Here is a 12,671-nt window from a genome sequence, read left to right as displayed (position 1 = left end):
TGGGACGTCCCCACCTTCCATGACTCCTCAATGGTTATGGAGAGCAGCCTCCCAACAACCTCAGTCAGCTCTCCTAACGCCCTTGGGTGTTCAGGGCCTTCCCTAAAAGCCATCTTGGCAGCAGCACCTACAAACCCAGATGTGTTGTTTTCATTTATGTAATTTCAGATGCCTCGTCTAGATAGCTCTTCTGCAGTGGGTGACAGCCTGATTATATCTCCCGCACCTTTGACTTTCATTAATCCCTCCCTTCCTGATTGCTCTGCCTTCTCTTGTTTGTGTGATGCTCCTCGTGTAGGTTGCAAGCTCTGGGCCAGCAAATCTCTTCTCCGTGAGAGCATCCAGCTTGTCTTTGGGTTCTGTCAAAGCAGCGTAAGATGCTGCTAAATCTCAATGGTCTCTGCAGTAGAGGCACAGTGTTGTTTTGTTTATTTCATCAGCATAACCCATTCCTCATTTTGCAGTAGGCACTGAGCTGAGTAAGAAGAGAAGATGAATTTACTCGTATTTCAGTCTGTAATTTGAAGGACTGTGGATGAATCAATCCCAAAGATTTGACAGTGAAGAAGCCTCTCGCTATTGATACAGGAAAGAGGTTCCAGGTTGTTCTTTAAGGGAGTTACAGTGCTGATAGATGTCCTCTGCAACAGTGACTTGAACATGGGCAACATGGAGATACTATATTGAATAGATGTTAATATTTGGTTGTGTTGCAATAGGAAGCTCATTCTTGTAGGTCTGCTCATGGTTTGGGGCAAGCTGGTGATATTTTATAAGATAATCCGGTTGGGGGGGGAAACTAATTTTTATTCTTGTGCTTTATGTTTAGATACATCACTTTGAGATCACAGAATGAAAGCAGCATGAGATGTTATGGCAAAGACAGCACAGCAAGATCCAGGAGTCTCACAGATCCTCAAAAACCAGGTAATGTTGCAGCATCACACATCCACTTTCTGTGAGGCTGGTTTGGTTGATGAGGCTCAGGGCTTTTTGACTGCTTCCCAAAATTTGGGCTTCAGAGCCTCTGTGGCTTTATTGATGGGCTTCTCAAATATGTCTAGTTGTGTTTTGGCTTTCTGTCCTGTAAAACATTATATAGATACTACAGTATCTATGGCACGGGAGATCCCCACACATTTAAGTCTGTCTTGAGGGCTACTGCGGCTGTAGGAGCCAAGAATGTTACCTTGGTTTAAAAAAGCTACAAAAGGCAGCAGCCAGGGCAGTCAGCTCTGCACAGCCACTGGGTTTTGCTTGGCTCCATTGCTGGATACCAACGTGGTGTATTTTAGAGGGATCGACTTTTCAGAGGGTCCCGCAGCAACATTTCTGAACCCTGTCTCCTTAGGGGGAGACACTGGGCTCCAAATAGCTGTTCCCTCCCCACCTAAAGCTTGGCAGTATGCTATTTTCCACATATTCCTACTTCTGCCTGTGTTTTTTAATTGTTATCTGTCTCAGGATGCTTCCTTCTTGCCTGTTTTTGCAAACCCAAGCATATGTTCTCTGCCTGTTTCACAGCATATACAGTCACAGAAAAAGGCAATCACATTACAAGCTTCAGAGCATGAACACTGTAGAAAGCAGGAAGAAACTGGTGAAGTGCGGGATGCCCACCTGTATACTCAAATTGTGTGCTTATCACTGCTGTGGTCACTGCAGTAGCTGAGGTTTGAGTGGAAAGGCCTAAAAACTTCCCTTTCTCCCCCAGATCAAAGGCAGTGGGCAGAGAGTGTGATGTAGCCACATACAATACATGGGGCAAGGTCTGTCCTGAGGTCTTCATGCCAGGGTGTTCTTATGTCTGGAGAACTTGGATGTTGCTGGGGAAAGCCAAGTCACTCAGTTCAGTAATAGAAGCACATTAAAATATGAAGTTGAGGCCAGTTTTTGTAGTAAGACATGTTTCTTTTCCAGGAAGCATTTGAGATGATGTAGGACTCAGCAGAAGGTGTTACAGTTTATTTCCTCTAAACAGGCAGTAAACTTAGATTGGCTTAAGAGATTTCAAATCAGGCTTCGTAGACAGCTTCAGCCTTGATCAAATCCCCAGTAATGTATTGGTGAATATTAGAAAATCATTGCATTTGTCACGGCCCCTTTAATTAATGCTGTCTTCTGTATGGTTTTTAGTTGCTTAGTCATGGAATATGGAATTCCAGTGCCCTCCTGGCATTAGTTAAGGTTTGTATTATATTTTTCGTCAGTGTTGTGAGGAGATCACATCAGTTCCTATTTGCCATTTTATGAAATAATGTAGTACCTGCTCCAGGTGCAGTTCTCCAAACCCTTCAAAGTGCCTACGAACTGTAGCGCCAATTCACTGGCAGCAAAGACAGGCAGATTTATTGAAGCAACCTTCTTCACTTCTTTGGGGCTCATGGAACTGTATCTTCCTGAAGCTAAATTGAGTTAATGGCTTTATTTAGAAATCAGCCTCCTGTTGAATTACCAGAATTCTGTTAGTTTTGGGGGGGAAAACCATGTTTTCATTCAATTACCAGTGCCTCTGAATGTGTTTTCTACTTATATCTTAGATCAAAAGGAGAGGAAAATGTTTCTGCTTGTTTGTCTTCCTTTCTCCCCCCCCCTTTTCTAGAGACTTTCCTGGTATGTTCAGCTGTTGGTTTTGCTGTTTGTTGTTTTTGTTGCCTTTTCTGTTATTTAACTCCATTGAAGCAGAGCACTGCTTGGTTCCCCTCCCAGTGCCATCGCTGCTCTCCCTTCCCCCAAGTCCAATGTGTTCTTTGTTAAACCGAATTAGGACATTCTAGTCTCCAGTCTTAAGAGTGGAAATGGGAACAGCTTAAATGAGCAGCCACATGAGACCCTGCAGTCTTTCCAACTGCACTGCAGAGGGAACTCAGCTGCAAAGGGAATGATAATTTTGGAAGGATTTGCACAACTGTTAAAGAATTACCAACATTAATATTAAAAAGCAGCTCATCTGTTTTTCCCCTTCCATTTTAAGAGTGTTGCTTTCTTACCAAGCCTGCTGTAAAATCAGTGTACTGAACATTCTGCTTCCTTTCCATCCTTTTTTCACTTTCCCAATTGTTTTATTTGCTTCTGTTCTCATCTACTGAAGTCGGGTTTTTTGGTGGTGGTGGTTTTGCCTGACACCACCAACCTTGGGGTTTGCATGCAGATATGGGCACGGATTTGAGATCTCTGCCATGCAAAGAAAGCCAAAACTAAATTGCAGATGTATCCAGGATTGGGATGAAAAGGTTTTCACCCTATAAGCATTTGTCCTTGGGATAACTACAGAAAATTATTATTGGTCTTTGAAATCCATATTGCTATCTCGGTGTTTGTTCTAACCAAAATAGCAATGATCCTGATACCTTTTGACCCTTGTTTTCAGCCTTTGCCTCCCTTCATTGCTATATCAGATGCCTTCAGAGTTTCTATAGATCTTTTAAAAAATAATAGACTAGATCTAGAGTTGTTACCTTCTCACCTCTCTTTCCCCTTTGCTCTCTGCTCGTTCACCCAGCCACCTTGTGTGACACTAGAAATTATTCGTTCTGTTTCGGTGCTCTACTCTGCTGCTTTTTTCATGTGCTTATTTCCTGTGCCAAAAAAAGCGGAGCTGGGGCTTGAACTGTGGCTGCACAAAGAGTTACAGAGGCAAACCTGGTGTCTAAATAGCAAGAGCACAGGGGTCTCTGAAATATGCCACTCTTCCTCTCCCAATTCTGTGCTGTTCAGCCATCCAGTGTTGTCTCAGAGCAGCTTCCAGTGTCTGAAGGGAGCTACAAGGATGCTGGAGAGGGACTCTGCATCAGGAACTGGAGCGACAGGACAAGGGGTGATGGGTTCAAACTGAAACAGGGGAAGTTCAGGTTAGATCTAAGGCAGAAGCTCTTCCCTGTGAGGGTGCTGAGGCGCTGGCACAGGGTGCCCAGAGAAGCTGTGGCTGCCCCATCCCTGGCAGTGTTCAAGGCCAGGTTGGACACAGGGGCTTGGAGCAACCTGCTCTAGTGGAAGGTGTCCCTGCCCGTGGCAGGGGGTTGGAACTGGATGATCTTAAGGTCCTTTCCAACACAAACCAGTCTGGGATTCTATTACCGCAGCCATCACATCTGAAGAGGCAGGGGTAGCCCAGCCCTGAGAGCTGGGCTTGGTAATGCAGGTGTCCATTCTTAGGCAGTGCTCTCCTGGTTTTTAAAGCTGCTCTTCTCGGTGCGTTCTTAGAGGTGGTTGTGTGTTGGTAGTGCTCAGCTGAAAGTCAGGCCTGTCTGTGCTGTCGCATAAAGGCTGGATTATAGTTAACCCATGTGGCAGAGGCTGCTGGTAGCATCAGTGTTAACAGAACAGAGGGTACCAGGAAGGAACTGCTGTATATTCCAGTGTCTGTCCTAAAGGAAAGCAGAGAGCGAGATGAGGAGAATCATAGAGTCGTGGATGGTTTGGGTTGGAGAGGACCTTAAGGCTCATCCAGCTCCAACCCCCTGCCACGGGCAGGGACACCTCACACTAGACCCTTGTCTGATGGCTCTCTGATTTAGGAATAGGTTAGCAGAAGATCTCACAATTCTGAATAACAAAACAGGCCAATAAATCATTCTAATTAAAAAGGCTAAAAATTGAGTAAGATAAATCCTGTTTTGTTTCTGTTGAAGCGGAGTCTGTGTGCGAAATTGAAAGAAAGGAACAGCGCAGAGAACTTTGGTTTTGAATTTCATCCTATCTGCAGTTAAAAATGAAGCTTATATTCTAATAATGAAAAGACAGCCACTTGAGAAACCCCTGTGCAACTGGAGGGTGGTAAGGCACAGTTCAAACACGTCTGCAGTGCTGGCAGAACACATGGCAATGACACGTCTGTAAGCGGGCATGCCTTAATTGTTATAAAAACCAGTTTAGACTAAGAGTGGTGGTTAAGCTTGCTTTAACTGACATGTTACCATGCTGGAGGGAGGGACATGAGGAGGGGATGGTGCCCCCGCAAGTGAGCATCTGCTGATACTGTTTGTGCTGTCCTGCAGAAGCTGGTTGAACGAGGAGGGCTTTCTTGCATCTGCCATCACATGCAGTCTTCTTTTCTCAGGCTATTAATTGATCTATAAAAGCATGTAGATTTTTGCTTGAAGTGGCAGCTGAAAAATTTGAAATAAGTTGGAAAAACCATAGGGTCCAATTGCCTTTTGATACACAGCCACACAACCTGCTGAGGCGGCTCAGATCAGTGCTGTCACACCTTCATGGCCTTTTAATGAGTCTGCTTCATTCAGCATCTGCTCTCCTACAATCTTTTGTCATCCTTCTCCATTAACTCACTTCTGAAACTGGCACTGGCTGTCATTCAGTCCTTGTTTTGCAGCCTACACCCAGCCCTACTTTCTTGCGACAGCTTATTTAGAGTGGATGTCTTGCTCTGAAATCCGTGTGGATTCAGGCAGTTCAATAGTGTGACTGTGGCTTGATCTGTTGTGATACGTGATGGAGCTGGGAATGTTTCTGTTTGTTTGGGGGTTTTAATATAACTGCCGTCTCCTTGATATTTCATCTCCTGTTGTCCAAGTTCTTCTGACTCTCCAGTAATATAGTTTATGAAGGAGGAAAACCGGATCACCTTTATTGACGACTGATAATGTTGGAATACTCTTCCATATCATGTTTACCAGAATTAAGTTATGGCATGCTTCCAGGAGAGACTGTTACTCGTATTGCCTTACACTTGCTTGTGTTTGAAGAGTTGGAGTGTGTAAAGGGATTTCAGCCAACTTGGCATGTCCCTGGCTTTCAGGCTGGGGAAGCTGCAGGGGACCACGCTGAAACCAGGAGAAAGAGTTGGAGCAAAACCTTGTCTCTGTTGAAATCAATTGACCTCCCATTAGTTTGAGTCCAGATTCTATCCATAAACTTAAGTAGGGTATTTCTCTTTCTAGGCAGTCTACAGAATTGTTTCTGTCCTTTTGCATTTGTTTTGATGTGCCTTTGTAATGATCGCATGATTGGGATATATCTGTAATGTCAGAAATGTAATAGGTTAAGTAGCATAAATGACTGTTGGGAAGAGAAGAAACACAACTGCAGAACCATCGTTGCTCTAAAACTTCTGCTGCTTTTAGTTGTTTGGTTTAACCATTTACTAGTTAGAGCTGCGATAAATTGCAGTGACGGCTGGTTAGGCACCAGCCCCTTTTCTCCCTCCCATCGAAGGAAATAAATAGAAATCATTCGGTGCACTGCCGCTGGCTTCTCAGTTGGCCAGAGGCTAACTTTGGTGCCCCTAAAGCCTTAATGATGTTGTGTACAGCACCAAAATACTCTTAGATTTTAATCCCACAAGAAATGCATAGCGTTAGCATTTTGTTAAAGTGATAACCAATGCTCAGTGTATACAGCATCAGGCCCTCGCATTTAAGCCTGTTTGAGTACTAAAACCAACCCTGGTATCTAAGGGGCTGGTTTATTACTGATTATGCTTTTATCAACGTGCCTGTCTGTTGGCTTTTTCTATGTTCCTGAAGGTGCAATAATAATAATGCTTTTTAACATTTGCGCTTTTCTCCCTCCAGATCAGGGATACGTTTGAAAGGAATGTTTTCATCTTTCTTTTTCTTTGGGGTGGGACAGTGGGTGTTTGAAAACAATGCAAACATCTTCAAATGCGATGCTCAAAGGGCCTGAACCTTCCTGTCCTTTTCTGACTTGGTATTTTAATATCATCTCCCATTATAATTATTTTTTTTTCAGATTTATTACAAATGTTTCTGTGTAACTGTGATGATAACTCTGTAAATACTTAAGAGACAGGAGCTATGTCCCAGCTCCCAAACTGGATGGAGGGTGCTGGACCTGCTGGAGAGGAGATCTCTATGAGCATTATTTTTGATCCTGAGACAGGGGAAGCGAGAGGTTTGTGCTGATGTTTCAGCTGTAAAACCTTCACGACTGTTTTCCAGTCCCCTGAGATCTGTTTGGGGTAAGCCCCAGGTGAAAGGGTGCAGTGAGTGGAATTTGGTGCATGCCCAAGGGCTGGCATTTTCTCTGGCGGCCACAAAACTCGCTGTGGCTGCTGTGGCAGGAGGTAGCATCTGCCACTGTGGTGCTCCTGCCTGTGGGAAAAACAGCTGGTTGGCTGCTTGGTTCATCTTTATACCAAAATCATGTTTCCTGCCTTAAGAATAAGTGCTCTTACTTCTGAAATACTGACGGCCTTTTAATTGTCTCCTGGAGACATCTATTCTCACTCACTGGTTTGTATCACTGTTGTTTCTTGTCCTTTGACTAATACTTGTCACTTCAAACTTTAAAAAGAAGGGCCAAAACCAAGGAACATGGTGCAAGTTACACCGCTGTTAATAGGTAAAATGTGACATGCCTCCTATTCAAAAGGTGTATCAACAGATCCAATAGCGCCCTGTTTTTAGGGGAAGGTGTGTTCAGAGCATCTCTGCTGAGCTTTCTTGACTTCACAGGCTTAAGAGGAGATGCATATTCCCTCTAAAAGTTGATGGCCTTTCAGTGTGAAATACCACACAGTGTTTATTTTTGATGCCCTTTGAATGTTTTGTGCCAGCCTTGTTTAGTTTCCCTTCATAAGTTTTAATAGGAGGTCTTTGAAGTTGGGTTGGGGCTGACCAATCTTGTTGGCAGCCTGAGCATTCACCGTTGACTCCTATCTTCTTCGACTTGTGCATCTATAGCAATCTGGAAAGGGAGCGTGTTGAGAGAAACTCTGAAGCAATGTTATATTTCTGGAAAGGGGAAATAAACTTGCAATTATTCTCAGCCATTATTTGTCACGTGAAAAATGTTACATGCTAATGGCTGCAGATGGTTTAGACAAAAACTGTACACACTGAAAGCCCTCTTCATTGGAGCTCTGGTTTTCTGTCATACATTATGCTAGAACGGAAGAGGGTTTGTTCTGCCTGCAGCTATGTATTACTCTTATTTGCTGTTGCTAGCACAGACCTTGTTAATATGCATCTGGCAATGGTTAAAATTTTCTCCGTCAGTGACTTCACATTTATCCATCCAGATCAAGGATTCTCCTAAGTTAAAACAGGTAAGGACATGGGTACACAGGAGCATTTGGTACCTTTAGAAAGGCAGATGCGAAGGAGGCAGCATTAAGGTTGTGGTCTAATATTTTTTGTGCTCTTAAAGCTCAGAATCAGTTTTTATGTTAAGACGCATTTATGTCTGCATAAGCATATTGTGCCTCTGTGTGTGCGTGTGATTGTAGACACAGTGATTGCTTCATACTGTGGAATAGTGAAACAGCCCTATAATGTGCTTAAGTATTCTGGTTTATTCATCAAAACCAGTACAGACAGCTGTAAAGTGTTACTTTGAATTACAGTTTATACAGTAAAAATGATAAAAGGTTGCATTTGATATAAATTAGTCTGTTAAAATAACACGAAGTGAAGAAGGAAGGGTGAGAGGGTGGAACAGAAGCTGAAGTTCAGCACTCCTGAGGTAAGGTGAGTGATCAGGAAAGATTTCCATGGACTGGTTTGGTCTTGCCATTAATTGCATTCCCCATGGATGTGGCAAACAAATCAATGTGCAGAGATACAGTTGGGTAACTATGTTCATGATTTTCTTTATTGTCACAGCAATGAGCATTAATATTGCATCTTCAGTGATGCTCTATGCTCATGTCACCAGTGGACACACTCTGTAGGTACTCGGGAAGTTGAGAAGGTGTGGAAGGCCCTGTGCAAATCCCAGATTGCAATTTTCTGTCTATCCTTTTAGATGCTGATACCTGAGCACGGTCAGCTCTGGTCAAAGCCATGGTTTTCTTTCACCTGCTGTAAAGGGGGTTGTTGCTTCTGACAAGGCGGCTTGTAACACTGTAGGAAGGTGACCTGGCTTGATAGTCAACTGTCTGGCTAAAACTAGGCATGAGAGAGCAGTATGTGGCCAGCTAAAGCTGCCTGGATGGTCAGATACTTTAGAGGAGAAAACAGTTTTGAAGAATAAGCCTTTATTTGGTGGAATAATTTTATCGGAGCACTAGAGGCAGGATAATGGGATGAGATGAAATAATCTGACTGCTCTGGAATAGCCCAGCTGCTGCAATTTTGCATCTGATTATGTATTTCAAACTTAGAGATTTTACAGTTTCCTTTGAGGCAATAACTCTAACAGTTCATGTGGAGGGCTGGCCCTTACCTTGTCTTTCTCTTCCTCCACAGGTGCCTGGCACACTGAGCCTATTGATCTGTGCAGGATTTGTGCTGTGTTCCATTTATTGAAAATGTGAAGCAACGGCAAGTCTGAGATTGGAATTACTGATAGACTGGAGAAAATCTTAGTCCTTGTGATGCACATGGACATGCTGGATTATAAGTAATTCTAGCTTCGTTTCCCCTCCCCTCCCTTCCCCTCACTCAGCTATCTCAGGGTTCATAGAGATTTCAATGGTTCGTGTGCCTGTAAGTTTGGAACAGAAGTGACCAAAAATGGGGGACCAGCAATTGTATAAAACTAACCATACTGCCAACAGCAATGAGAACTTGTACTACCAACAACACCAAATGAACTCCCTTCCATCTCTAAATCATAGCTATGGGACGTCTGTTCTGGACGCTCCCCAGGCGTCCCCTCTCTCCCCACAGTTTCCCCACGATTCAAGAGACAGTATAGCTTTGCCTGTAGGTTCAAAAAGTCTTGGATCAATGGATACATCCAGACAAACTAGTTGGACACATTCTGGCTCAGGAAACCACGTCCCAGTGAGGAACAATTTGAATAATCCAAGCGCAATGTGGAGCCCCCTCGGGCAGGGGGAGTCCCACGATGGATACCAATATTCCTACTCTCAACCCAGTGAAAATCGATCGCAAAAAATTACCAGTGGGGTCCTGCATAAACTGGACTCCTTTACACAAGTATTTGCTAACCAAAACCTGAGGATTCAAGTCAACAACATGGCTCAGGTTTTGCACACCGAGTCTTCGATGGTGGATAACTCTGGAGACAGCGCGCTCAGGCAGCTGCTGTCCCAGAAACCAGGGATTGAGCAACAGCCCGTAACTTCCAGTGTACAAAGATACCAACCGGTGCCGCAGCAAACCCCCCAGAGTTTTGCAAGCACACAGCAAAAGCAACAGATGCAAGTCATGCAGCACCAACAGCTGTACTACGACTACCAGCAGCATTTATCACAGATGCAGATGCACTCTGCGTTCCAGCAAGGGCAGACGCACGTTCAGCAGATGCAGTCCCAGCAGCTCTTACCGCAGCAGATGCAGCACTTGCAGCAGGCTCAGTACTACGCTCAGCCGCAGCAGGGACATCCACGGCTCTCGATGCAGGAGATCCAGCAGCAGCAGCCAGCTCGGCAGCAGCAGCAGCGCCACTGCCCAGTGCCAATAGCTCAGTATTACCAAACGCAACCTGTCATGCAGCAGTTACAGCAACAGCAGCAACAGATGCAGTTGCCGCTTCCTCCGTATCACAGGGAACCTGATCCAAAGACTATGCATGAATCACAGCAGTACTCTCAGGATCCAAGTCATCCTGTGCAGCTTATCCAGCTGGGAGCAGTGCCTCAGTATTGCTACCAGGATCCCCACGAACAGTACAGGCACTTGTACCCGCAGAGTTTGCTGCAGCAGCAAGACCAGCAGAAGCAATACCCGGGTGAGAGCAGGGTGCCACCTCTGAACTCCCATGTCGGCCTCACTCCTCCAGAGAGCGCAGAGGATCCCCCGCGGCAGGAGATTAACTCTGTAGGTAATGCTGTCCCTCATCGAACTCTTTTGCCACCCTCGGGAGTTCATCTGAACAACAAAAGCTCTCAGCAAGACTCTCCTAGCACCCCATGGCCTCAGGTAGGTGATGTTTTAGACCCGTGTTTTGCATAAGAGTAGCAAGGTGTGGAAATGGCACTGTTGCAGGAGAGCCAGAAGGTCAGGATGTGAGCTGTGACCACTGGCATGTTTTGGGGAGCTGCATTAACAGACTTCTCCTGTCTCCATCTCTGGGTTCAGGGCAGGCTGGTGGCACCGCAGGGCTGCTGCTTCCCTCTCTAGGGGCTTTGGGAAGTTCTCCCTCAGTTTCTGGGGAGGAGGGACCCGGTTACAGTAATGCTTTTGCTAATTTTTCAACGCCTGAGGGCTGGATTGTTCAGGAACAGTCAATCAACTGCCTGTTGCTAGAAGCAACACTTCTGGGTCAGAGCAAAGGCTTCCAACAGCAAGCGAGTGTAAGAAAGCTTGCACTAGCCGTGCTCACAGAGGCACTGGTTTGGTAGAGCCGTTGGAAGGCTCTCAACTCAGAGGCTTTTCATATTAGTAAAATCATACACAAAATGCAGACATCCTGTTGTGAGGACCTTCATTTATGCATTCCTGTTTTCCTGAAAAATGCTTTTCTCTTTTCCCCCCCTCTTTTCTCCTCCTTTGCTCACAGGTGCCACTGTCAGACGGCAGACTGCAGCCCCTGTCCCCAGAACAAAGGTATTTGAACAAGATTACTTTAGTCCTTTTAATTTCAATATGAGAAATACCAAGGGGTGCTGCGGTGTAGAGGGAGGGAAAGGCACTCTGGGTAGTATTCCTCTACTAGAAACATGTTTAGTTCTGTGCTTTGTGAATTTAAGTTTGTGTCATTTCCACCACCACCCCCAGCAAGAAAATCAATTCTTTGCTTTGTGTTTCATAAAAAAGAACCAAAGAAAAAGCAAAAGCAGGGGAGCAGTTTGCTCTCAGTGTTGCATTTGTAAGAGAAGGGACGATGTGTGGTTTGGATTTGTATCTTTGGCATCGGGGATCTTCAGTTTTCCTTAAGGTCTCACCTCTGAAGGACTGAGGTGTCCTCCAGCATGGTTTTCTACCATGAGTAGGAGCACTTGTTAAATGCTGCCATGAGTGGGGAAGTGTAGGTCTGACACGATAGATCTTGTGGGTACTCAGGGTTTTCCCTGAAATGTGAGGGACACGTTTTCACGAGTGTGGCCTACTCAAAACTTTTCCTTCTCCCCATCTTGGGAGCAGCAGATCTGGGTTATTGCCCACATATTCCACAGCAGTCACCTTGCGCTTACTTGTGGCTTCATAACCATCTAGCTGTAAAATTTTATTGACTTCCTTGACTAAAAATCTTCTTTTTGCAACAAAGGGAACGTGCCGAACTAATGTTTCTTCTTCTGTTCCATGCTAAAAACAAATGAAAATAAAAATAGTGGCCAGAACAGAGAAACACTTCCTGAGAGAGCTGATGCGAAGAACAAACTAATGTGTTCAATATGCTTGAAGGAGTTTAAGAGTTTGCCTGCTCTAAACGGTCACATGAGGTCTCACGGAGGAGTAAGAGCATCTCCTAACTTCAAACAGGTAGCAGTCCGGTTTACTTCAGTATTTGGCTCTCTCCTTTCCATGTTTGCTTGCTTTGCCATGCTTTGCTTTGCTGTCAAAACTTGTTCTTCTCAGTGCACTTTTGTTATGTCATACCCTGTGTAAGCAGAAAAGGACACAAACCTGTTAGTTTGTAGGCCAGAAGTCTTGCTTTCAAGTCCGAGGCGGTAGTGGAGGACAGAACAGAGTTTGTCCCTCTCTGTTTCTCTGCATGTTACAGGAACACCCCGCAGAATCAGTTAGGAGCATTGTAATTTTTTCCCCTGCTGTTTGTTTAGCATATTAGGAATATCAGGAACATCAAGTCTTCCTTATTTTCATTTGCACTACTTGGAT

At 44.7% G+C, this 12,671-nt stretch overlaps 1 protein-coding gene across 2 annotated transcripts in view; it reads left to right on the top strand.

The window, feature by feature from the left end:
* TRERF1 (transcriptional regulating factor 1) overlaps window positions 1–12,671 on the top strand; it is a 105,033-nt gene that overhangs the window by 75,331 nt on the left and 17,031 nt on the right. For both annotated transcript variants that reach the window (XM_030499024.1, XM_030499025.1), the window contains 4 exons: window positions 830–927; window positions 9,171–10,811; window positions 11,392–11,438; window positions 12,164–12,314. In XM_030499024.1, the coding sequence (XP_030354884.1) occupies window positions 9,438–10,811; window positions 11,392–11,438; window positions 12,164–12,314 (1,572 nt within the window). In that variant the 5' untranslated portion in view covers window positions 830–927; window positions 9,171–9,437. The remainder of the gene's footprint in view (window positions 1–829; window positions 928–9,170; window positions 10,812–11,391; window positions 11,439–12,163; window positions 12,315–12,671) is intronic.

This window comes from Strigops habroptila, chromosome 10 (assembly GCF_004027225.2).
Source record: "Strigops habroptila isolate Jane chromosome 10, bStrHab1.2.pri, whole genome shotgun sequence".
NCBI lineage: Eukaryota > Metazoa > Chordata > Aves > Psittaciformes > Psittacidae > Strigops > Strigops habroptila.
Note: the sequence above shows the minus strand (reverse complement) of the source record. Positions and strands in the feature narration are given on the sequence as shown.